Source organism: Coregonus clupeaformis, chromosome 31 (assembly GCF_020615455.1).
Source record: "Coregonus clupeaformis isolate EN_2021a chromosome 31, ASM2061545v1, whole genome shotgun sequence".
In the NCBI taxonomy this organism is placed as follows: Eukaryota; Metazoa; Chordata; class Actinopteri; order Salmoniformes; family Salmonidae; genus Coregonus; species Coregonus clupeaformis.
In genome coordinates this window covers 1,071,610-1,097,578 of record NC_059222.1, presented here as the reverse complement: position 1 = coordinate 1,097,578, position 25,969 = coordinate 1,071,610, and the positions used below count along the sequence as shown (strand labels likewise).

The 25,969-nt window shown below is 42.4% G+C and overlaps 1 protein-coding gene across 2 annotated transcripts in view; it reads right to left on the bottom strand.

Moving 5' to 3' along the window:
• LOC121547197 (netrin-3-like) overlaps positions 1–24,555 on the bottom strand; it is a 98,287-nt gene extending 73,732 nt beyond the window's left edge. The window contains exons 1-2 of one of the 2 annotated variants that reach the window (XM_041858340.2): positions 24,372–24,555; positions 4,315–5,497 (exon numbers count right to left, since the gene is read on the bottom strand). In XM_041858340.2, coding sequence (XP_041714274.1) covers positions 4,315–5,386 — 1,072 coding nt within the window. In that variant the 5' untranslated portion in view covers positions 5,387–5,497; positions 24,372–24,555. Of the gene's footprint in view, positions 1–4,314; positions 5,498–21,555; positions 21,858–24,371 lie in introns of those variants that run through there. The other variant, XM_041858341.2, reaches the window with a different exon arrangement.
• Positions 24,556–25,969: the final 1,414 nt, after the last annotated feature.

Sequence of the window (25,969 nt, the reverse complement as noted above, 5' to 3'; positions counted from 1 at the left end):
GAGCTTTACACCACTCCAGCCGACGCTTGGCATTGCACATGGTGATCTTAGGCTTGTGTGCAGCTGCTCGGCCATGCAAACCCATTTCATGAAGCTCCCGAAGTACAGTTCTTGTGCTGACGTTGCTTCCAGAGGCAGTTTGGAACTCGGTAGGGAGTGTTGCAACCGAGGACAGATGATTTCTACGCTCTACGCGCTTCAGCACTCGACGGTCCCGTTCTGTGAGCTTGTGTGGCCTACCACTTTGCGGCTGAGCAGTTGTTGCTCCTAAAGTTTTCCATTTCACAATAACAGCACTTACAGTTGACCGGGGCAGCTCTAGCAGGCCAGAGATTTGACGAACTGACTTGTTGGAAAGGTGGCATCCTATGACGGTGCCACGTTGAAAGTCACTGAGCTCTTCAGTAAGGCCATTCTACTGCCTATGGAGATTGCATGGCTGTGTGCTCGAATTTATACACCTGTCAGCAATGGGTGTGGCTGAAATAACGGAATCCACAAATTTGAAGGGGTGTCCACATACTTTTGTATATATCGTGTATAATGTAATGTTCCTTTTAAGAGAAATGCTACTATACATATGTTTTTTTTTTTACATATCAAAATCCACATTCACTTGATCATATGACACAGTAATCCCATAAAATGTAATCTGTTAACATCAACAAGGTCACAAAAATTACTGCAATTTCACTTGGCAAGCTGTCAGAGAGTGTCTGGATGGTGTTTTTTTTATACATGTCTTGAGGTAAGGGCAATCACTGCCAAATCACATTCTTGGATGACTTAGCCGCCGTGGTGCGCCAACAACTCGAGTTGTTGTCATTCACTGTTTAGACTTGTTCGTGAGGGAGCGTGTTTAATTTTCATAGGGGAGTGCAGAAAACATGTTGGGTTGAGTGTAGAGGAGTCCTGTTTATAGAGCTAATGAAACAGAAATCACAAATACTGCTGCTGCGTTTCAGTGTACTGTAAAGTCTGTTGAGCAATGTAGGGTTGGGGATGGGTTGCATATGGCGTTTGGCATTATGCAACTCCACAAGAACATTTCACCCTCACCTTTAACTGTGTCAACAGCAAGTCATCTGGTGTTTTCAGGCAGCACACACACAGTAAAATCTAGTTCTTCACTCCTCATTTTATTTTCGAGAGAGAGAGAGAGAGAGAGAGAGAGAGAGAGAGAGAGAGAGAGAGAGAGAGAGAGAGAGAGAGAGAGAGAGAGAGAGAGAGAGAGAGAGAGGTCTGGATATACACAGTGTACAAAACATTAGGAACACCTTCCTAATATTGAGTTGCACCCCCTTTTGCCCTCAGAACAGCCTCAATTTGTTGGGGCATGGACTCTACAAGGTGTCGAAAGTGTTCCATACGGATGCTGGCCCATGTTGACGCCAATGCTTCAGACAGTTGTGTCAAGTTGGCTGGATGTCCTTTGGGTGGTGGACCATTCTTTATGCACACGGGAAACTGTTGAGCGTGAAAAACCCAGCAGCGTTGCAGTTCTTGACACACTCAAACCAATGTGCCTGGCTCCTACTACCATACCCCGTTCAAAAGGCACTTCAATCTTTTGTCTTATCCATTCACCCTCAATGGCACACAAAAACAATCCATGTCTCAGTTATCTCAAGGCTTAAAAATCATTTTTTTTACCTGTCTCCTCCCCTTCATCTACACTGATTGAAGTGGATTTAACAGGTCACATCAATAAGGGATCATAACTTTCACCTGGATTCACCTGGTCAGTCTTTGTCATGGAAAGAGCAGGTGTTCCTAATGTTTTGTCCACTCAGTGTAGGAAGATAATGAAGAGAGTAGACACTCCCACTCTCATAACATTTGCATGGTCCCTTCAACATGGTGGCAATTGAATTGATGAGTATTCGCACAGACCAGACCATTGAATTATGTTTCTATAACGATTTGTACTTCAAGACACCTATGTATGGTAAATCCAATCAATAGACCACCACAAAACTTCCTCTGTTAAAACTGCATGAGTACTGAACAAAACTTCCTCTGTTAAAACTGCATGAGTACTGAACAAAATTTCCTCTGTTAAAACTGCACGAGTACTGAAGAATTCCCATCCATGCTTACAGTCATTGTAAGAATGTGTATGGGTGTGTGTGTATAAATTGTTTAACATTGCCATATTCTAATAAATAATACATTTATAGTTATGAGGTGGGATTAAATAAATGTATCTAAACATTAAACAATGCTAAATAAATATATTCTGTAGGTAGCCAACTCTGCTAGGGGTCCTGGTAGGTGGAGTTCTCCATTAACAAAACCTCATTCTTTAATTATTATTATATTTATTTTCTCCCCTTTTGTGTATATCCATATACTTTACTGTCAATACATAATATATGTATATAACAAATATTGTTGACACTAGCATACACAGTACATTCGGAAAGTATTCAGACTCCTTGAATTTTTTCCACATTTTGTTACGTTACAACCTTATTCTAAAATTTATTTAAAAAAGGTTTTCCTTAACAATCTATACACAATAATTAAAGCAAAAACAGGTTTTTAGAAATTTTTGCAAACGTAATACAAATAAACTGAAAAATGACATTTACATAAGTATTCAGACTCTTTACTAAGTACTTTGTTGAAGTAGATTACAGCCTCGAGTCTTCTTGGGTATGATGATACAAGATTGACACACCTGTATTCGGGGAGTTTCTCTCATTCCTTTCTGCAGATCCTCTCAAGCTCTGTCAGGTTGGATGGGGAGCGTTGCTACACAGCTATTTTCAGATCTCTCCAGAGATGTTTGATCGGGTTCATGTCCGGGATCTGGCTGGGCCACTCAAGGACATTCAGAGACTTGTCCCGAAGCCACTCCTGCGTTGTCTTGGCTGTGTGCTTAGGGTCGTTGTCCTGTTGGAAGGTGAACCTTCGCCCCAGTCTGAGGTCCTGAGCACTCTGGAGCAGGTTTTCATCAAGAATCTCTCTGTACTTTGTGCCGTTCATCTTTCCCTTGATCCTGACTAGTCTCCCAGTCCCTGCCGCTGAAAAACATCCCCACAGCATGATGCTGCCACCACCATGCTTCACCGTAGGGATGGTGCCAGGTTTCCTCCAGATGTGACGCTTGGCATTCAGTTCAATCTTGGTTTAATCAGACCAGAGAATCTTGTTTCTCATGGTCCGAGAGTCTTTAGGTCCCTTTTGGCAAACTCCAAGCGGGCTGTCATGTGCCTTTTACTGAGGAGTGGCTTCCGTCTGGCCACTCCCATAAAGGCCTGATTGGTGGAGTGCTGCAGAGATGGTTGTCCTTCTGGAAGGTTCTCCCATCTCCACAGAGGAACTCTAGAGCTCTGTCAGAGTGACCATTGGGTCTTGGTCACCTCCCTGTCCAAGGCCCTTCTCCCCCGATTGCTCAGTTTGGCTAGGCGGCCAGCTCTAGGAAGAGTCTTGGTGGTTCTGAACTTCTTCCATTTAAGAATGATGGAGGCCACTGTGTTCTTGGGGACCTTCAATGCTGCCGAAATGTTTTGGTACCCTTCTTCAGATCTGTGCCTCGACACAATCCTGTCTCGGAGCTCTACGGACAATTCCTTCGACCTCATGGCTTGGTTTTTGCTCTGACATGCACTGTCAACTGTGGGACCTTATATAGACAGGTGTGTGCCTTTCCAAATCATGCCCAATCAATTGAATTTACCACAGGTGGACTCCAATCAAGTTGTAGAAACATCTCAAGGATGATCAATGGAAACAGGATGCACCTGAGCTCAATATCGAGTCTCATTGCAAAGGGTCTGAATACTTATGTAAATAAGGTATTTATGTTTTTAATTTGTAATACATTTGCAAACATTTCTAAAAACCTGTTTTCACTTTGTCATTATGGGGTATTGTGTGTAGATTGCTGAGGAAAATGTTTTATTTAATCCATTTTAGAATAATGCTGTAACATAAACATTTTGAAAAAGTCAAGGGGTCTGAATACTTTCCGAAGGCACTGTACAAGCACGCGGATGTCATTGGCATTGAGATACCGAGTCAGATCTGCCTTTGTGTACCAATGTCACGGATTTAAGCGTGCAAAGCTGATGGCATCTCTCGCTGTATCTCTTTTGTAAAACCATACTAACATTATGAATGCTACTATATTATGAATTACTATGTCTATTTACTGTGCACATACCTGCTAACCAACAAGGGTCAACAGTAAAGAATTGATCCCAAAAATAAATAATGCAAAATAAGACAGTGAAAAGAGTAGAAATACACAGAATCGAAAAGATCAATCAAAACCGATAGAAAATGCTGATTAGAGCTGGGACTCACGTAAACACTCGTTGGCCTCACGGGCGCTGGCCCTCTGCCACGGCCGGTCGTAGTGGAAGGGCTTGCAGCGGTCGCACTCGGGCCCCTCTGTGTTGTGCTTGCAGTCGCACACCAGCTTGCCCTCCTTGTCCTTGAGGCAGCGTGAGGCGTGCCCGTTGCACTTACACCTCCCGCCCACCTGGAAGTCCCCCACCGCGTAGAAGTACGCCGGCAGAGATGTGGACGGTACCATTGGGTCCTCGTCCGGCCGGCCTCCCCCGCCTATCCCCCCCCCTCCTCCTGCCCCTAAATCGCGGGGCAGCTGGGGCCGGCTGAAGACCACGCGGATGTCAGTGACTGATACCCAGTCTTGGAGCACAGGGCTGTTGTCAAAGTCCTTCCCGGAGGGCCGCCCATCCAGAGTGCTGAAGGCAATGAGCCCTCCGGAGAGGGGGTAGAGGTCAGTGTGGCCGTCGGTGCAAAGGGCCTCCTGCTCGTTCTGCTTGGTGATGGCCGCCTTGTTGGGCCGGTTGTACATGCGCCGGCACTGGGACGAATAGTACTGGTAAGGCGTCCAGCTCTTGCCGTAGTCCATGCTCTTGTAGACGGCCAGTGACTCGGGGCGGGGCGAGCAGAACTGCAGGCTGACGTAGGTGATTTCAAACGTCTTTCCCAGTGACAGGGTGAGGGTGACGTTGTGTGGCGAGGTGTGCAGGTTCTCCGACTGCCAGCAGGTGAGGTTGTTGGCCGAGTTGAGGTCGGTGAGGTAGGAGGGCGGGTGGGCACGCCACGGGTCCGCTGCATCGCAGATCTGGCAGGTGCGCACTGAGGGCCGCTCCTCACCGCGCTCCACCACACTACAATAGCGCGACGGTGTCGGCCGGCCACACACGCTAGACACTGCCACCTCCTTGCCAAAGGCGGCATTGATGAACTCGGGGATACAGCGGCGTGCGGCGCCCGCGTCGTCGTAGCAGGGGTCTGGGGGCATCTGTTGCCCAGCAAAGGGGTTGGCGGCACCGTGTTGGGAGGCGGCGGAGGCGGAGCATGCCAGGAGGCACAGCCCCAGCAGGCACCTCCAGGCTTCCCTCATCCTGCAGAGTGTCTATGCGAGGGAGTGTGTGTGTGTGTGAGGGGGAGTGGAGGAGAGAATCCCAGCTCACAGACCCTTCCTTTAGGGTGACCGTGACCACCGCAGCCTGTCCTGTGAAACAGAGAGACAAGAGAGAGAAAAGCAAGAAAGAGATCAGTGCCATTGTTGCCATAAAAGGATTCAATGCAACAAGCAACAACACCTGCTTATTGTTGAAAATATTCACAGTTCAGTAACTGTTCCCAAACACATCCAGTCATCTTATTGTCGTCAATTCAACCCTACTATATGCGCAAGCTTGCTCATTTGAGCTAAATATCAAGTTTGTGACAATTCAAAACACCTCAGAACCTTATGATGAGTAATGGAATGTTTTCATTAACTAAAACCCTGCAAAAGAGAGAAAGAGAGAGAGCGAGAGAGGAGAGGGAGTGAGAGAGTGAGAGATGGAAAGAGAAGAGAGAGATGGGGGAAGAGAGAGTAAGAGAAGGAGAAAGAGAATAACTATATAAAGAGAGACATTAGGGGCTGGATTGGAGTGACTGCGTCCTGAATTTCAATGGCGCCACTCTTTCAGCACCTCCATTCAGGTCGTGGCGAGGCATTCTGGTCATGCTTCAGCGGCGCACGTGGCAGAAGTCACCCCATAATCCCCCCCATTCAAAATATGCAGGCAGAGCCATCAACCGCACGTGACCTTAGCCGACCCTCAATTCAACGGTAAAAAAAAAACTCTGACCTAAAAAGGAACTAAAGAGGAACAAGTAATGTGCCGTTGTCAATCCAGCTTTACAGAGTAGCACGGTAGAGGAATAACTAGCTGCACACAGTGTTAAACACGTTATAGTATTTATTTTCCCACTAGGCAAATGCAACGCTATATGCCTATTGAACATAAAACAATGAACATATACCAAGGTAGCTGCTATATATAGGCTACGATGGCGACAATGGGTTCTTTACAGACAGATTCCTGGAAGGCTCCATTGGCAGAGCTGGCTGTAACAAAGCCATTGGTTTGGGGTGAAAGGTCTCTATAAATCTCAGTGTGTCAGTGAGTACTTTTACATGCACGCTAATAATTCCATTTTAAACTGATTATGGCAGTAGTCAGAGTATGGAATTAGTCATGTAAACACGTAAGGTCAAAATTGAAATAAGTATACGGCGATTAAAACACCAGATTTTCTGAGCAATCTTTTGAATTATTAGGACATGTAAACGGCTTAAATCGGCGTTCCAGCTGTATATTTGATCTGCACAAGCATCCCTCTTATAGAGTAGTGAAGTAAGTTCGGAATAACTGAAAGTATGCATCTTCGAAATAGTTTTCACATACAAACTTGTCCGAACTCAGAATCAAATGGACTACGCAAAAATAACATGTGGTAGAACATTTATTTTGATTGGCAATTTTCTGCATTTATCAGCCTGATTTCAGATGTGTGAGAGATAGAGAGCGATGTGGGGCGGAGAGAGAAAGGGAGGGAGAAAATCCACTGGGAACACCACGTCATTTCAATGTGGAAATGTGGGTAATATTTGGCAGAGACGCTTATCAATGAGATTTTAACCTTTATTCACTCACTCAAAAAGTCGTCCAGAAGTTTATTGAATTCCCAAATGTTTTCAACGATCTAAAAGCGCAACCAAACTCCAATGGAAAAACAATGTCTGATTTTTGGTTGTCATCTAAATGTGTTATCACTGCGCGTTCAACCATTTAAAAGCACAACAAAGTTCAGATGGGAATACAATGTCAGATATTTTGTATTTATGTGTTATGACTGTGCTTCATCTAATAGCACAACCAAATGACCTGGATTGCAGTTGATATTACATTAAAAGTACATAGCGCAAGTGATCAATGCTGTTCGAGATTCTGCACAGATTATTATAGCAATTGTGAAGATCTCCACAGACCTGTGACCTTTGCATGCTTTTTTGAACAGGCACACTTCCTATGATTACCGTAAAACTTCAATTAATAGCCTGGGCATTTATTTGCTTAAATCACTGAATACAACAGGTGCTTATTGGAGACAGGCTTCTATTTGGGCCAGGTATCCATTTCCTTTTTGTTCGTTTGCATAGTTAATTGTTTAATTCAAGCATTCACTTCCAGCATTTATATCAATTTCTTCATTTCCTGCACTAATCTGTTATCATTTACTCACTGTGTCACGTTTATTTTGTGTTAGTATGCCTCTATAAATTTTTTTTATAAACTTTTCCTTGATAGAATTATTATTCTCCTATGACTGTGCATTTGTCAGTTCTTACTTTCGCCACTAGAGGACGATCAGATCATTTCTAGGGGTCTGTACTCCCGAAGTTGTTGATTTATTTTTATGCTTGCCAGTTAGCTAGCAGTTCTCTGCTGTTAGCAGCCAATGGCTAGCAGTTTCTTACTGGCGATAAAAACTGATGATTGCCATCATTTTATCTGAGTCATTACTGAATTATTTAATATAACAAATCAAACAAACCTCTTAACAATTCATGGTAATTCATGGTAACCTCGTAAACAATTAATTTAGACCTGGCATTTATTTAAAACAGGCGTTTATTTGCTGAATGTGTGCCGTTGTCCGGCCAAAAAGGGACAGGCGGCTATTTGAGACTGCATTTAATTGAAGTTGTACGGTACATAAGACATTTATTGTTACAGTAGGCTAACCTCAACATGTGTCCATGGATGTGTTACTCATTTTTATATTATTACATTAGTTTGTAAGATAACTTCAACTTTAGGCTATTTACTGTATTACAAAAGTAATATTGAATTGTTTTTAGTTGTCAATGCAACCAAATATCATTTAAAGTATATCTAATTCTTGTATAGTTTAATCTGAGCCACTGGCTTAATCCTATACTTTAACTTGTGTTTTTGGTTTAGTTGGAGACGTGAATAAAACATATCATTTGACAACTTGTCGACAAGTTAATAGGCCATGTATATACAGTATTGAAAGTGTAAGTGATATTGAATTGTGTTTGGTTGTCAAGACAACCAAATATCAACATTTGAAGGAGATGCATCGTGTGTGACACTGACTTAGTGTGGCTCTAAATCCAGTTTGTCTACAAATTAATAAATGATATGTTAGATTCACGTCTCCATCTCAACCAATAATTAAAGTGAAAAACTAGGACTAAATCAAATCAAACTTTATTTAAAGTGCATTTAAAGTTTTATTTGTTTTAGTCCTATTCTTTAACTTTGATGGTTGGTTGAGATGGAAATGTAAATCCAACATATTAATGATTAACTTGAAGATTACATTTGAAATCAACCAATGTTTGAAACCCTAGGCCTGTATGTATTGTCTATTTTTAATTGAACCCTGGGTTGAATTGAAACAATAACTGTTGATGACTTTGCAAATGCTATATAGGCCTAAATAGTATAATTTATGATATGACTTATAAAAGTATGGTTACATTTGATTTGCTCTGTTAAACCTACCCTTTGGAATTACTTCGATAGCAACAGTGACTATATTTAGTTATTAAGAGATCTCTCAATAATCATTCTCATGATAGCACATTGGTAGTTGTCAGTGACAAATATCAAAGCTGGGCTTGGTTAAAACCCTGGATGGGAGACCAAATGGACAGCTGTAGATAGATCAACTCTCCAGTAGGGGGGTGCTGCCCAGAATATTGTTTTTTTCTGATAGTGGATATAACATTGAAGATCTGATGTTGTTTCAAAGGTACAAATTCAACATATTTTATACAAGGTTTGTCTATGTTGAAAATTCGTTACAATGACATAACCCTGTAGTTGAAATTCCCCCCTCAAACCAACATTGATGACTTTTTTCAAATCCAATGTATTTTCCACTTAGATTCCACATCACAATACATTGAAAAATTACATTGAAACAAGGTTGATTCAACCAGTTTGTGCACAGTTGGAAGAGATGTACTGTATATGACCAGGGGCTTTTCCTCCCTAATCCAAACAAAAGCCTGCTACTGCCTTGCACTACAGTCGAGGAGGAAGGCAGACGGAGCGAGTTAAAATTAGTTGAAAAACGACAGTTCCGTTCCTTTTCTTTTAGAGAGGGTTCACAGCTAGCAACTCTCTGAACACTGGAGAAAGAAGGGCACTCTTTTCTGCTCAAGTGCTTAAGCCTTGACCATTTGGCCTGTCTCCTGGCTGGAGGACTGTATGTGCGTGCATGTGGTAAGAATGGAAAGAGATGTTGAAGGATCATACTCATCTGAATTTTAAGATTATTACCAGGAGAGGTAGAAAACCATTTTAATTTCTGTTCCGACTGCTTTATCTAAGATTTATTTTGGCTGCAAAACATGCATTCTTGTGAATTTATAGGAGAGTGGTTTACCTATAATTCCCTAACAATGTTGTAGGTGTTAAAAAGGCCAAGCATTCAGATATAGAATTTCTATATACACCACTAGTTTGTCCCTGTAGTTAGAATCACCCACTTTCTTAGCCAATCACGGCTTAGATAATCCTGCACCTCACTGTACCTCCCCCTTTCTAGTCAGAGTGAGAATGTGTACAGTTTAGGAGAGTGTCCCTAAGTTTTCCTACAGCTTGACTTGTTGTGTGTGCATTTCAAGTCCTAAAAAACCTGTAGACCTCACATAATGAAATAAAATTCCATGTTATGAAAAATGGAGAGTAGGAATGGAACGAGGCTGGTTCATAAATTATTTGGCAGGGAGAGCCGGACAGAAACATTGATCAACGGGACATGTCTGAGGGGGGAGTCTAAAGTGAGCACGCAGGTGGGAGTATTGGAGGCATCATCAAAGTCTGACAGGCAGACCAGGCAGCCAGGGCAGGCCCACAGGAGGAGAATGCTGATGGAATTAGCAACTCATTAGCATCATAGTCCAGCTTCCCTCAGCACTGCGCCCATCAGAGAGGGGGAGAGGTGAGAAATGGGGGGAGAATAGAGAGAGGGAGGGGGGCTTCAGTGACCATTACAGAGACAGAGACAGAGACACAGAGAGAGAGAGAGAGAGAGAGAGAGAGAGAGAGAGAGAGAGAGAGAGAGAGAGAGAGAGAGAGAGAGAGAGAGAGAGAGAGAGAGAGAGAGAGAGAGAGAGAGAGAGAGAGAGCGAGAGAGAGCGAGAGAGAGAGAGAGAGAGAGATTGGGCGAAAAGGCAGAGGGTACAAAGTGGGGTGCAGTGTCAGAGTGATAGAGCAAAACAAATAATTGAAAGCGGATGAGGGGGAAGTAAAAGAGATGAAATTAGGAAGTAGAGGAAGGGAGAGAAAAAAGGAGAGAGACCCAGATTAAGGTGGAGGAGGACAGCATTGGTCTGTGGCGGCCTGTGGATGACTAAATATGGTGCAGTCCACACAAGACTCTGCTCGGGCTGCCGGGAGATTCTTCCAGGGGTTTGGCGCTATCAAGCACGTCTGGCAGATGAGACGCGTAGGTTAAACAGAGACGGAACAGTGCGGTCGCCGGTCTAATTCCACATCTACAGCCCCCTGAAAAGCACACTTACTAGCAAGCAACTATCTGTTAGCTTTTCAAAACATAATCCGACAGTAAAAACATACGCTAATGCTAACAACTCAAGATAACCACCACATAGCCACTCTAGTCTAGCTCTGAGCAAGAAGCTGTGCTCAGTACCGAAACGTCACTGACTGACATTGTTCCTCTTGACTGTTCTCTGTTGAACTTTCGAAGACAAGTGTATGTGCCAATTCCGCAAACTTCTCAGCCCAGTCGTCAGCTAAGAGACATAGCAGGCTGACCTCTACAAAACACTTGGTAAGTTTGAGCTTCAGCAAGAAATTCTCTGCTCCTCTCTGCCTCGACTGCGTTTTTCACAAGCCACACGTTCTCCTCGACAGGGGCAGACACTGTCTCATTAAATGTGGTTGAAGTAACAACAGCTGTGTGAATGTCTGTGAGTAGGGAATACCACACAGAAACGTCGGCTAACTACTGAGGACTTTTTACAAAGTGGAGCACTCCACATGTCATGTGCTACAGGTTAAATTCAAATCTATCACCTAAAAACACAAACCTACACAAAAGACAGCAGTTCTATCAACTTGGCTAAAGTGCCTAGTCATTCATTAAGGACTGAAATGGCCAGTTTCAATCTTATGCTGCTCATGACAAGATGCTTTACTGGTTCGGGAAAGGAGCAAGATGCTTTACCGAGTCCTGAGAGGTTAACCAATTTATTTATCCAGGTTGATATATGGCTTTATGTGTATGGAATATGTGACAAATGATCAGCATTAAGCAACTTGGATACAAGGTTCTGCAATGTCACAAGGACTATCAGCCTATTTATGTGATTGGAACGGATCCAATAGCTTTTGCCTAAGAGTTTCAATCAACAATTGATTGAAAAAAATAGGAGAGAGAGAGAGGGGAGACAGAGTGAGAGCGGGAAATGTTGCTGCTACTGTTTATTATCTGTCACTTATTCCTAGTTATATGTACAGTGACGTGAATTTTTTTTTGCCCCTTTTCTAATTTTCTCTACTTTTGCATATTTTTTCTTCAACCAAAACCTAATATTAGATAAAGGGAACCTGAGTACACAAATAACACAACAATTACATACTTATTTAATTTATTTCATAAACAAGAGTGAGCCAAAATTCCTCCACAGTGATGTGAGAGACTGATCAACAACTACAGGAAGCATTTGGTTGCAGTCATTGCAGCTAAAGGTGGCACAACCAGTTATTGAGTGTAAGGGGGCAATTACTTTTTCACACAGGGGAATTGGGTGTTGCATAACTTTGTTAACTAAATAAATAAAATAAGTATATATACAGTGCCTTCAGAAAGAATTCAGACCCCTTGACTTTTTCCACATTTTGTTACGTTACAGCCTTATTCTAAAATGGATTAAATAAAACATTTTCCTCAGCAATCTACACACAATACCCCATAATGACGAAGCGAAAACAGGTTTTTAGATATTTTTGCAAATTTATCAAAAATAAAAAACAGAAATACCTTATTTACATAGGAAGAATTGTCCGTAAAGCTCCGAGACAGGATTGTGTCGAGGCACAGATCTGGGGAAGGGTACCAAAAAATGTCTGCTGCATTGAAGGTCCACAAGAACACAGTGGCCTCCATCATTCTTAAATGGAAGAAGTTTGGAACCACCAAGACTCTTCCTAGAGCTGGCCGCCTGGCCAAACTGAGCAATCGGTGGAGAAGGGTCTTGGTCAGGGAGGTGACCAAGAATCCAATGGTCACTCTGACAGAGCACTAGAGTTCCTCTGTTGAGATGGGAGAACCTTCCAGAAGGACAACCATGTCTGCAGCACTCCACCAATCAGGCCTTATGGTAGAGTGGCCTGACGGAAGCCACTCCTCAGTAATAGGCACATGACAGTCCGCTTGGAGTTTGCCAAAAGGCACCTAAAGACTCTCATACCATGAGAAACAAGATTCTCTGGTCTGATGAAACCAAGATTGAACTCTTTGGCCTGAATACCAAGGGTCACGTCTGGAAGAAACATGGCACCATCCTTACGGTAAAGCATGGTTGTGGCAGCATCATGCTGTGGGATGTTTTTCAGCGGCAGGGACTGGGGGACTAGTCAGGATTGAGGGAAAGATGAACAGAGAAAAGTACAGAGACATCCTTGATGAAAACCTGCTCCAGAGCGCTCAGGACCTCAGACTGGGGTGAAGGGTCACCTTCCAACAGGACAACGACCCTAAGCACACAGCCAAGACAACGCAGGAGTGACTTCGGGACAAGTTTCTGAATGTCCTTGAGTGGCCCAGCCAGAGCCCAGACTTGAACCCGATCAAACATCTCTGGAGAGACCTGAAAATAGCTGTGCAGCAACACTCCCCATCCAACCTGACAGAGCTTGAGAGGATCTGCAGAGAAGAATGGGAGAAACTCCCCAAATACAGTAAATGGTCTGAATACTTATGTAAATGTGATATTTCCGTTTTTTATTATTAATAAATTAGCAAGATTTTCTAAAAACCTGTTTTTGCTTTATCATTATGGGGTATTGTGTGTAGATTGATGAGGGGAAAAAACGATTTAATCAATTTTAGAATAAGGCTGTAACGTAGCAAAATGTGGAAAAAGTCAAGGGGTCTGAATACTTTTCAAAGGCACTGTGTGTGTGTGTATATATATATATATATATATATATATATATATATATATATATATATATATATATATACACACATACATACACACACACACACACACACACGCATACTTTTTTAAACTGAGGTTCCATTTCTAATAATAGATTTTGGTTGAAGATCTGATAACATTCAGTACAACAAATCTGCAAAAACAGAGAAAATCAGAAAGGGGGCAAATACTTTTTCACAGCACTGTACATATCTGCCTCTTTTACCTCATACCCATGCACAGACTCGGTACTGGTACCCCGTGTATATAGCCAAATTATCGTTACTGTGTATCTATTATTACATGTTTTACTTTTCTATTATTTCTAAATGTTCTTTCTCTCTGCATTGTTGGGAAGGGCCCGTAAGTAAGCATTTCAATGTTAGTCCACACCTGTTGTTTACGAAGCATGTGACGAATAACATTTGATTTGATTTGAGAGAGCGAGGAATAGGGTGGTCCCGACCGAGAGATTACGGGGAAAGTTTTTTTCAGCTTTCCCATTTTACCAGGAGATCATCCCATGTTGAGTTGTGTCTCTTTCAAGCGTGGCTACTCTGGCAGACTTCACGGATTAGGAAAACGGGAGGTGCCGAGAGGCTTTATTTGGCTTGGGCGTGGGGGACCGGGGGAGGAGAACCAGAGGCACGGCTGAGCCACCTCATAGCCAGTCAGAGGCTCCCATGCCGGGGCAGTGTGCTGGGAAGGTGGCCCCCTCACCACGAGGCTGAATGGAGCTCCTTGGGGCTCCTCTACTCAGATGACCCTGGGAGGAGGCCCAGTGCCCCACTGGCTGTCTGTCACAGGGCCCAGTGTACAGTAATCCCTGATTGGCCTGTTAGAATTTGTGGCAACTGTGGAGGACTTTTAAATAGGTGAACAAGAGGGCACTGTGCACCGTCTATCAGAGTCCAGAGTCATCATGAATTTAAAAGGGTGGGTTAATTGACTGAGCAAATCCCCCCCCCCCCTCCCCCCACACACATACACACACACAGGGTAAATATACGTGACTGACAGTCCACAGGTAAAAGGGTACTAGTGGCAGAAACCAAATCCAATGATGGAGGGGGGTGTAATGGGGGTCTCAGTGTGGCTCTCTGGTATTCATTAGTAGTGAACAAGAGAGAAAGAGAGGAACGGGGGCAAAAGGGGGTCAACTCTCACAGCTGAGGGTGTCATTAGCAGAGGGATCACTGACAAATTCAGGAAAGCCTTGCGTCTGCTCTGAAGCTGAGGGGGAACCTCCCCCCACAGTCCCCCAGCCCTGGACTATAGCTCTGACACACAGACACACAGTGTGCCACTGAAGGTGGGTTTCAGGGGCAGAGATCAGTTTCTCTCTTTCTCGCCCTCCTTCTCTCCATTCTGAGAGAGCGAGAACGCCCAGGAGAGGAATGCAGCCACTGTGGCCCAGCCTGCTCTCCTGGCCAGCAGTTGTAAAAACAACAGAACCTGATCCAGAACTACTAAGAGGAGAGGAAAGGAGAGGAGGCAGAACCTCAGGTCGGGCCACTTCTCATAGATCCAGACAGGAAGCTGTACTAAGCTTGGGGTTTTCTGTGTTACACTCCACTACAAAGGGAGGCAAAAATGCTGATATCACATGTTTGGGGTATTTTCTGTTCATTAGATATTTCTGTGAATTCAGTGTTTTTGGTCTGTGAGTAACAGTTTGTGGAGTAGAGGAGGGTTTGAAGGGGAAGGGAAAGGATATGAGTCCTCGAGCATGGCACAATGTCAACTTGTGTCAAACATTAGGGGGCAAAGAGGGGGAGGGTAGGGTTAGACAACACAACTGACCTTAGATTAGTGTCAGGGAAATGTCATCCTACTCTCAACAAACTCACACCAACACACCCTAGTCTAAAGTGGCTTCCTCCTTAGAGCTTATTGAGATTGGATGAGCGAGTGGGTGAGTGGATGAGTGAGAGAGACAATTGAATACTGCCAGTACAAAGTTACAATTGTTGCCATCCTAAATAGGCCTACAAATCACTTTTACTCAAGTAGTATTTTACTGGGTGACTTTCACTTTTACTTGAGTCATTTTCTATTAAAGGTACCTTTACTTTTCCTCAAGTATGACAATTGGGTACTTTTTCCACCACTGTGTATTTCCCCCTTTATGTGTACTCAAGATGGGACTGATGACACCCACTGCTGTGTAAGACTTCAGAGAGAAGACGGAAGACTTCCCGTCAGGATCTTCTAAATGAAGGTCTCACAATATCGAGAAATCAGTGACAACTCCATGTAAGGCCTATTCCAGAGACGGATGTCGAGGTGTGTGCGTCAAAGCCCTTTGAAGCCTGGCTCTGTGGTAGGCAGGCTTGGGGTTTCTCCCCGTGCCCTCTGACAGGAAAACTGCTTTTTCCATTGCACAAGAGACTTCCCACAGCCAGAGCTAGCTGGGGCACTTTGAACTGGCGGGGGAAACCGCAAATCATTTTATTAAGTGTTCAAAACACTATTAGCGCTCGCACACATGTACACGCACAAACACATAGGCACACTCACGCGCACCACACACACTCACACAAACACATGCACTCTCACTCACACACATGGAGACCCATACATTATCAGGGGTGCCAGGGCTTTTGAAGGCAGGGGCTGAATCATCGGACGACCCACCCTTCCCCTTCTCGCTTCTCCTCCCTATTCACCTCCTTCTCGTCCCGTTCTCTCCCTCCCTTTCCTCACAAGGCTCGATGGTGAAGTCCATTTCAGGGTAATGGTCACTGCACAGCGGTAAGTTATGTCCATCAAGCTGGTCTGCTCTTTCATGTTGCCATGGCAGCCCCCAGGGCCAGAGGAGAAGAGAAGATATGAGGGAAGTATTGGATTCATTCGGATAGAACTAAAACACCTGCATGTGTACACTAATGGCATTTCCTTTATCGATAGTTGAGATAAAACGACGGTTAAACGTTAAAATTGTTTAGATAGCACCCTGAGAACAAACACACACGCACAGACCTTACACACACACATCCTTCTACATCTGGAGTAAATGTGTACGGCTGACACATGCAGACTTGGCAAGGCATGGGGAGTGATGGGATGGAGCTTCGGAATCTCGGCATCATCCCACGGGAAGGGGTGAGCGAGTCGTCACACTGACGAAAAATAGAGCTTCGGAATCTCGGCGCGGGATCATCCCACTGGAAGGGGCGCGCGAGGTGTCACACTGTGGAATGACGAGCAGAAGTTAAACAGGGCCTTCCGGCTTGCACAGACACACACACCTCAAGACTGAAGAGTAGGGCTGTGATGTAATGGAATAACCGTGTAACTGACGGTTATGGATGAAGACTGTCATGCAATAAAATGTTTGTTTGTTATTTTTTTTGGGGGGGCAGCACTGACAAATGTAGCCTATTGAATCTCAATACACAGTGCATTTGGAAAGTTTTCAGACCCCTTGACTTTTTCCACATTTTGTTACGTTACAGCCTTATTTTAAAATGGATACAATTAAAAATGTTCCTCAATCTACACACAATACCCCATCATGACAAAGCAAAAACGTTTTTTTCTTTATTTTTGCAAATTTATGAAACATTGAAAACAGAAATACCTTATTTACATAATTATTCAGACCCTTTGCTATGAGCCTCGAAATTGAGCTCAGGTGCATCCTGTTTCCATTGATCATCCTTGAGATGTTTCTACAACTTGATTGGAGTCCAGCTGTGGTAAATTCAATTGATTGGACATGATTTGGAAAGGCACACACCTGTCTATATAAGGTCCCACAGTTGACAGTGCATGTCAGAGCAAAAACCAAGCCATGAGGTCGAAGGAACTGTCCGTAGAGCTCCGAGACAGGATTGTGTCAAGGCACAGATCTGGGGAAGGGTACCAAAACATTTCTGCAGCATTGAAGGTCCCCAAGAATACAGTGGCCTCCATCATTCTTAAATGGAAGAAGTTTGGAACCACCAAGACTCTAACTAGAGCTGGCCGCCCGGCCAAACTGAGCAATCGGGGGAGAAGGGCCTTGGTCAGGGAGGTGACCAAGAACCCGATGGTCACTCTGACAGAGATCCAGAGTTCCTCTGTGGAGATGGGAGAACCTTCCAGAAGGACAACCATCTCTGCAGCACTCCACCAATCAGGCCTTTACAGTAGAGTGGCCAGACGGAAGCCACTCCTCAGTAAAATGCACATGACAGCCTGCTTGGAGTGTGCCAAAAGGCACCTAAAGGACTCTCAGACCATGAAACCAAGATTGAACTCTTTGGCCTGAATGCCAAGCGTCACGTCTGGAGGAAACCTGGCACCATCCCTAAGGTGAAGCATGGTCGTGGCAGCATCATGCTGTGGGGTTGTTTTTCTGCTGCAGGGAAAGGGAGACTAGTCAGAATCGAGGGAAAGATGAACGGAGCAAAGTACAGAGAGATTGTTGATGAAAACCTGCTCCAGAACGCTCAGGACCTCAGACTTGGGCGAAGGTTCACCTTCCAACAGGACAACTACCCTAAGCACACAGCCAAGACAATGCAGGAGTGGCTTCGGGACAAGTCTCTGAATGTCCTTGAGTGGCCAAGCCAGAGCCCGGACTTGAACCCGATCGAACATCTCTGGAGAGACCTGAAAATAGCTGTGCAGCAACGCTCCCCATCCAACCTGACAGAGCTTGAGAGGATCTGCAGAGAAGAATGGGAGATACTCCCCAAATACAGGTGTGCCTAGCTTGTAGCGTCATACCCAAGAAGGCTCGAGGCTGTAATCGCTGCCAAAGGTGCTTCAACAAAGTACTGAGTAAAGGGTCTGAATACTTACGTAAATGCGATATTTCCCTTTTTTTATTTGTAATAAATTAGCAACATTTTCTAAAAACCTGTTTTTGCTTTGTCATTATGGGGTATTGTGTGGGGATTGATGAGGTAAAAAAAATTATGTGTTATCCATTTTAGAATAAGGCTGTAACGTAACAAAATGTGGAAAAAGTGAAGGTGTCTGAAAACTTTCCGAATTCGCTGTATCTGAGAGATAAGAAAGATCAGGATATTATTATTATTTTGATTTTATTTTTACATATATTTAACCCCTTATTTTTTTTCACTAAACAATCTCCATATATATTTCCATTAATCTTTTCAACTGGTACCGGGGGACATTCAGACGAGTCTTTCCATAGAGGGGTCATAATTGTTTGTAGGCCAAACCGTTCTCACGCTACAGACAATTTTGTGAGAAGACCGATTTTGGGGATATCTCATGGTCTGACAAACACCACTCTAGCTCTGTCACCTTTCACTTCAGATGTGGAAGTGCGACATAGGCGGATGCTGTGGATTGAGACGCATCCAATAAAAAAAAAACATATCTCTAGCTTAAACAGAGACTTTTATGGGGATTTTTTTATTATGCTAATTAGATGACATCGACCTTAGGGTTAAGAAGCACATTCATGTAAACAAGTGTACAAATAGAATTGTACCTCCCCTTTTTTGACACCCCCCCTTCTGATGCCTAGTGAAAAGCCACTTTTGAAGACTTATGCCAAACCATTAGCTAGACATAGCATAAAAAGACTGCAGTAGATTTGAGAACGACATTGGCATTCACCTTTTGTTCCTAAGGCCAAAAATGATGAAAATGTTCAGATATCAATCAAATCAATCAGCGATATTTGGGCTTGATGGCTGTTCTTCCATAAAGGGTCAAAGTTCAGTCCAATGTGTGGACTTAGCTTAACACGCCAATCAGCTTGTTTAATTTGTTAAGAATTACAAATATGTATTTCTGCAAACCAACAGGCCCACAAAAATAAGAAAAAAACAAGAGGGGGAAAATGAACCAGCAGCATTCATTTCCCCCGTCAAGCTGTTCAAACCAGAGAAGAAAAATATATTTGATGTGTTGACTTTACTCGTTCAGGTGGACAGAGCCAAGAGTCCCGAGGAATCCTGCCTTTCAAAGCAAAGAGAAAATGATCTGCTTACGTTACGGCAACACACACACACACACACACACACACACACACCACCAGAAGGAGTTTATAAACCTGCTGGAGTAAGTTCCTGTGGATTAGCTTACACAACCGTGTGCCTGAGCCCTGGTGGCTCCTGGCTCAACCTTTGGCTGTGTGTTATTGATGGATCATAACATGATGCAATTAAAAGACTATGATTCATTCACAAAAACAATAAAATTATGGATATTCTCTGTGAATAAGTGTTGTTGCATTCGACCAGAAAATCCTGCTCATACTTTTACCACATTTAAAACCATATCAATGTTTTCTTTATCTGAGTGAATAACTAAAGGGTGCATCAACAACACCATCTTTCAGGACAGCTTCCAGCAATATTCCAGGAGAATGAGGATAAGTGGGTCAAGTGGCTGACACTAATCTCTAATCGGGGCATACTTTAGCTCAATTGAAGTATTTAAGATAAGGAATCTATTGCAGTTGTGGTGTAACTTTCTCCCGGCAACTTGTCTGCTTTTTACTACTAGTCTGTAATATGTAGCCTATAGGCTATATGATTTGTGCATTGAGAAAAAGGTGGGCCTCCGAATTATAATTGCAAGGTGAATTGTTTCATAAGACTCATGCTCAGTGCCATATCAGACAAATCAAGCTTGTCAAGACAAAACAACTTGCCAAGTAATTACCTGTCTTATTTTAATAGGCAATAGTTTTTTCTAAGATACTTGGATTCATATATATATATAATATAATCTCATAAACAATCTTCAGTTCTGACTTCTATCTCTCAACAATAAGCGGGGAACAAATCAATATTATCTGTCATTCCTTTCACTAGCCTACTGATGGGGTTTAAACTTGTTGGTATCAGCATTTAGACTGAAAAATATAACTTCCTAATCTTTCATAGGCCTACATGCGTTTATCTATACGAATGCAGTGGTGTCAAGGTAAAGGGAAAATATTAGAATTGACAAACGCATTGGGAGACTTGTGTAAGGTTCTGTATTTATTTTCTTAGTCAACCTTGTGTTCTTGAACTAGCCCTGTTTCTTTGTGTTCTTGAACGTAGCCCTGTCTTTCATTTTTGTTCATTGATTTCACCTGTGTTAGTTACTCACCTGGTCTCATCAGCTCCTTATTTAGTTCAGTTCATTCTGTTTGTGCCTTGTGAGGTATTGTTCGTTTTGACTCTACTTAGCCTTTTCCTAGCTCGTTTGTGAGAACCAGTTATAGCCTCCAGTCCTAGTTTTGATTCACCTGCCTGTTTGCCTTCCGGTGTATGACCATTGTCTGCCTGTGACCACGATTCCTGCCTTCTGCGAAGGCGAAATAAACACCTGCCGCGCTCTGCGCGTGAATCTACACCTTTTTCTCCCTGAGTATTCATTACAACTTGGCATACGGTGTACAGTCGAAAGCGGGATCCGAGAAGTGATGCTTGGTTTGGCATCGCTACTTGGCCTACATTGGAGAGCTATTAAAACACACGGACTCCATAGCCTACTTATTGTAACCTATATTGCTTAGGCTGCTTTTCTCGCTCTTTCCTCCGACCCACCCCGCAGCTGTAAACTGAGGAGAGTTCACACCGCGCGCTTGTTCTCGTGCCCCTTCATCGCCCACCTGTCCTCCGTGCCGCTCCATTTCAGTGCGTCCAGAGGTTCTCTCAAAAATTTTAATATTACTACACTATACTATTATTACTATAAACAATAATAGTCATCAGTCTTCATCTGAATAAATTATAGGCTGGCTGTTGCGCCATCATTTCAAGCTAATAACGATTACTTTAACTTTTTTCCTCAAAGAATAACACTAAATCGTATTGCAAGAATGAAATAATGTTAATTGAATTCATAAGGCGCAAACAGTTACTATAAATATTAAGTCGCCAACTGCGTAATTAACTGCTTTACGCAGTGAGTCAGCCTTAAAATATATCAGAAGAAAAAAAAAAATCCACTGTGAAATCCGTTCTTTAAACGCCACGAATGTCAGCTAAATAATGGAGCATGTGAAAATAGACAAACATTAAGGCTACTGGAAATGACTGAAATTGACTTCATAAACTCACCTGTTAAATGCGTAAAATTGACACTATCAAACCTACCGAAGAGCGGTGTATTGGCGAATCTTAAAACGACAACACGGTCCAACGATTGAGGTCCAAAACAATCAAAAAGAAATGCGCATCTGTCAGAAGAAAATATAAACTTCCCAAACACAACTGACGAGTACCGTCTGTTCAGTCTCGAGCGTTTTGCGGAGGTAGGCTACATTATAGAAATCCGTTAAGAAACAGAGACACGTTCAGTATTCTCCAAATAGCGACAGATATAATGAGCAAGGTGGACACAGTACAGAGGTGAGACACTGCCTTTCAGACCAAGTGAAAAGAGACCAATGCATCCATAGTGTTGAAAAGCAGGCGAAGAGTAGGCTACTCCCCATTAAAATCAATTGCAGATTTTCTCAGCCTTGCGCGCAAGAGCGTCTGGCGACAGCAGAGCACGCGAGAGAGAACATATTTTGAAATAATAAGGCAACTTTTTCTTTGCCTCACAATAATGTGTAGTAGGCTAAATAAAATAACGAAAAGCTATATCTAAACGAAACAATGCGTATCATTTTACAACCAGCATATAGGCCTACCTCAGTTGCTTTAGTAATTGTGCTACTGTGAGGTTGCTAAAAGGAACGCCAACACAGCCACATATAGGACATGCGTATTATGACAACAGGGAACAGGGAATCTTATTAAATAAACGGGTATTATATTTTGCTTTCTGCGACGGTCTTTGGTTGAAGATCCAAGAACAGGCATATTGTGAAAACGTTAAGATATTAGAGGCATTTTCTATAGGCCTATTTCAGATCGGTCCCTTCAGGCCAACAGTGTCTCTCGTGTTTCCACTATGGCTATGGGTAAGAATAACAGCATTGCATCAATAAAGACCCACCCTAGGTCATTCATTATTCCTCGTGGTTAATTTGTTAATAGGCCATAGATTGTGTGGCATATGCTTTGTCAGCGAGAGTAAGCGTTCATTATTTCAGTAAAAACCGGGTTGGTTAACGGCGCATAATTGCGTGTTTGGTTTCATTCTAAACCGTTCATGCACACATAATATTCCGTCAGGTGTGTTATTGCAGGTGTACTGTAGCAATGAATAATTACACACACCGTTATTTTGTGGGCATGCACCCCATGTGGTTCGTTCAAATCCTTAGCGCCTCCTAACTCCATTGTAAGATGATCAACATTCCTACTGTATTTAATGTACCATCCACTGGGGGTAACAGCACTAGGCCATACAACTGACTCATTTGTTCCTTTTTAACTTATTGAACCAAAACAATGGCTCTTTTAATATTCTCTTATATGGTTCGTACATTATACAAGTTTGTACATGAGTTAAAGAGATAGCTCGGTGTATCGGTGTGTGTGTGTATGCATCAGTCTGTCTGTCTTAGGAAGGGTCAAACAATTCTGGTGTAAAGGGTTAAATCAGAGAGTGGAATCCATGAATCCTAGACCCATAATACACCTGCCACCCACTTCTGATGTATGAGCCTCAGGTCTACCTCTAGACAGCTTCTCGCACAGAGAGGAGAAGATAAATGGGCAACAGAAAATACTCACATTTAAAGCAAAGTATACACAGAGAGAATTATTTTCACACTATTGACCTGAATGACACGGAAACAGTCAACAGACAATAGTGGAATATAGTACAGTGGACAGGTTTAGAGGGGTGGAGGAGAAGTCCATAAAAAAAAAAAAAAAAACGTGTATGTTTGAAAAAAACAAGATGGTATTTTTAGTCCATATCACCCAGCCCTATCCAGGACCCAAACTAACCCGTTTATAATGTATTATAAACAATAGCTATATAACCTGACAGTATTTCAGATGATCTTTTCCTTGTCTTCACCCTTTCATTTCTCCTCATTCCTCTTCCTCTCCATTAAGGCCCCTTTGCTATTACTCTCCTCTATTCAGTAATCATTTCTCCTTTTAATTTCCTCGCTTTTACCATTCCTTCACATTTACCTCTTATCACTCCCCTCTTCTCCTTTTTGTCAGTTAAGACATTTGAATACTTTCCCTCTCATCAATATGGAAAACTTGATACAGTTATCAATCAATTATACATTTAAAGCTGTATATTTGTTATATAGGCCCTTTATCTCTACGTTTTATCCATCTTTTGTTTTAAATACACACATCTGCAAAACCATGATCAAGAAAAAGGCCTATCTACTTTTTACACTTACTAATTTGACCTTATCTCTGTCATAATAATATCATATATTGCAGTGTATGTGTGAAGGAATATATGGCTTACAAGAATGTACAACCTTGTTGAGGGTGTTATTGTAAAAAATAATGTCGTTTTAAATCTGCTTAGTTTGTTAATTATATCAGTAGAGGGCTGTAATCATTTGAAAGCACTTAACATTAAACCCCTGATCCATCAATCTGTCCACCCCAATCATTACCTTATGATGGAACAGCAATTTGATTACATGGGTGATCATGCCAATGATTTAAACCAAGCAGTCATACATGGAATATGAATTTGGCTACTAAACAGTGTGCCATGATGTAGTTTAGCCTGGTCTCCATGCAGTAAACATTTAACAAGCAGTAACATTTTAATACTGTAGATAAGTAGGCATATGAACCGATACATGCACACAGCATGAAACATGCACCATTCAAACATCTCCTTCCCACTGTAACTGTCCCATTTGTCCAGGACAATGGAACTAAACTAGGCAGGCACTAATCTAGGTAGATTTTAACTCTAATTACAAGTGGGGACAGATTAGGCTGCATTAAAGGAAGAATTAAAGAAAGAGTAAGAACAGGCAACACACACTCACTTGCTGTCAAAGGGAATCCAAGCGGGGGGCGCTCTGCAGTCTTTTGTGCTGCTGCACTTGGATTACTGAATATGTCTCAAAAACAAGCTCCAGGGACTTTTCCAAAGCTCCGTTCTCCAGCGTTGGGTTCCCTGCGGCGGACACCTTTAAGAAAATGTCAGCCTCCGGCTTTTGCCTCGCTTCATTTTTGGCACCTCCGCTGCTGAGCGCAAAGAGCCGAAGCACCTTCCTCTGAGTGAAGTTCCACAACTGCCTGCAAGTGGGTAGTGTGCGCCCTCTTCTGACCACGCTTCGCACTTGCAACAATACGCCATTCAAAACGAAACCTTCGCTAATAATGTAACTAATTAACAAACTCAAAAGTAAATAAAATAGGCTACCAACAACGCAAAATACACAGACAAATTGGAGACCTAAGACCCACATAACTGACTCTGTCAAGAAACAGTGAAAGAATAGCGGAACTTCTTGCAAATGTCCTGCGTCTAATGTTTAATTGGTGATGTGTGGAAACCACTGATGATATGTGGCGTGGTCAAAAAAGAGCTGGGAGATAATTTGTACGCGTGTCAGTCTGTAGGCAGTATAACAAAATAGGATTTCAATTGATCTACCGGACAACTGATAACATTAGGCCTATGAAATATTCAAACATAGGCTAGTAGGACTAATCCTAGTGGGATTCTCGTTTGGGCAAAATACCGTTCTCTCTCCTCCGTGACCCGGAAACCGATTAATGGTCGAGGATTGTGTCAATCAATGATTTATATATTTATCCTCCTGAAACCCAGCAATTAATTTTTGTCCTCTCTAGTGGACATCAGTTCTTGGTCCGTATGTCTGAGGTCATACAAGCCACTGTATTAACTAATGTTGTCCCTTCGAGAAGACATTCTGGGCTGTTCAATTATATCACATGTGTGACCTTGACAGTTTTATCTTCCTGGTTCTGAAAATAATGTCTGCTGTAAAAATTAGAACACTTAATGGACATTTGAAAATAAGTGTGTGTAATTACTAATTATCATTTTTTGTGAGTTTGATATTCAAATTGTTTCTAGTAAGTGAATATCTCAGGAATAGTTAAAGTAAAACTCCATCCAAAAACTATATTTTGGTATTTGTTTCAATAGTCCATTGTTGAAATAGTCCCACAATGTTTTGCATGTCAGAAATCAAGCTTTCAAGATATGTAACTTTCAAAATACAGAAATATGCATCATACAGATTTCTGTATTTTGAAAGTTACATATCTTGAGAACTTGATTGCTGACATGCAAAACATATTGGGACTATATCAACAGCCCCAATATACCAAAATATAGTTTTTGGGCAGAGTTTTCCTTTAAGTGAGTTGTCAGGACTGTGTAATAATTGTTTCACATTAAATAAGAGCTAAATAAGAACTTATCAAGAAATGTCCTCACCCAGATGCCGTAACTATGTTTTTTACCTACTGTACCCATTGGCTGTAATGTAAATGTTTTCATATATGCATCCTAATGACCACTACAGAGGACAATTTTGCACTTATAATGAAAGATAAATAACAATATTCTTTGGGAAATAAAATATTGGTAACACATTTTTTCACCCCA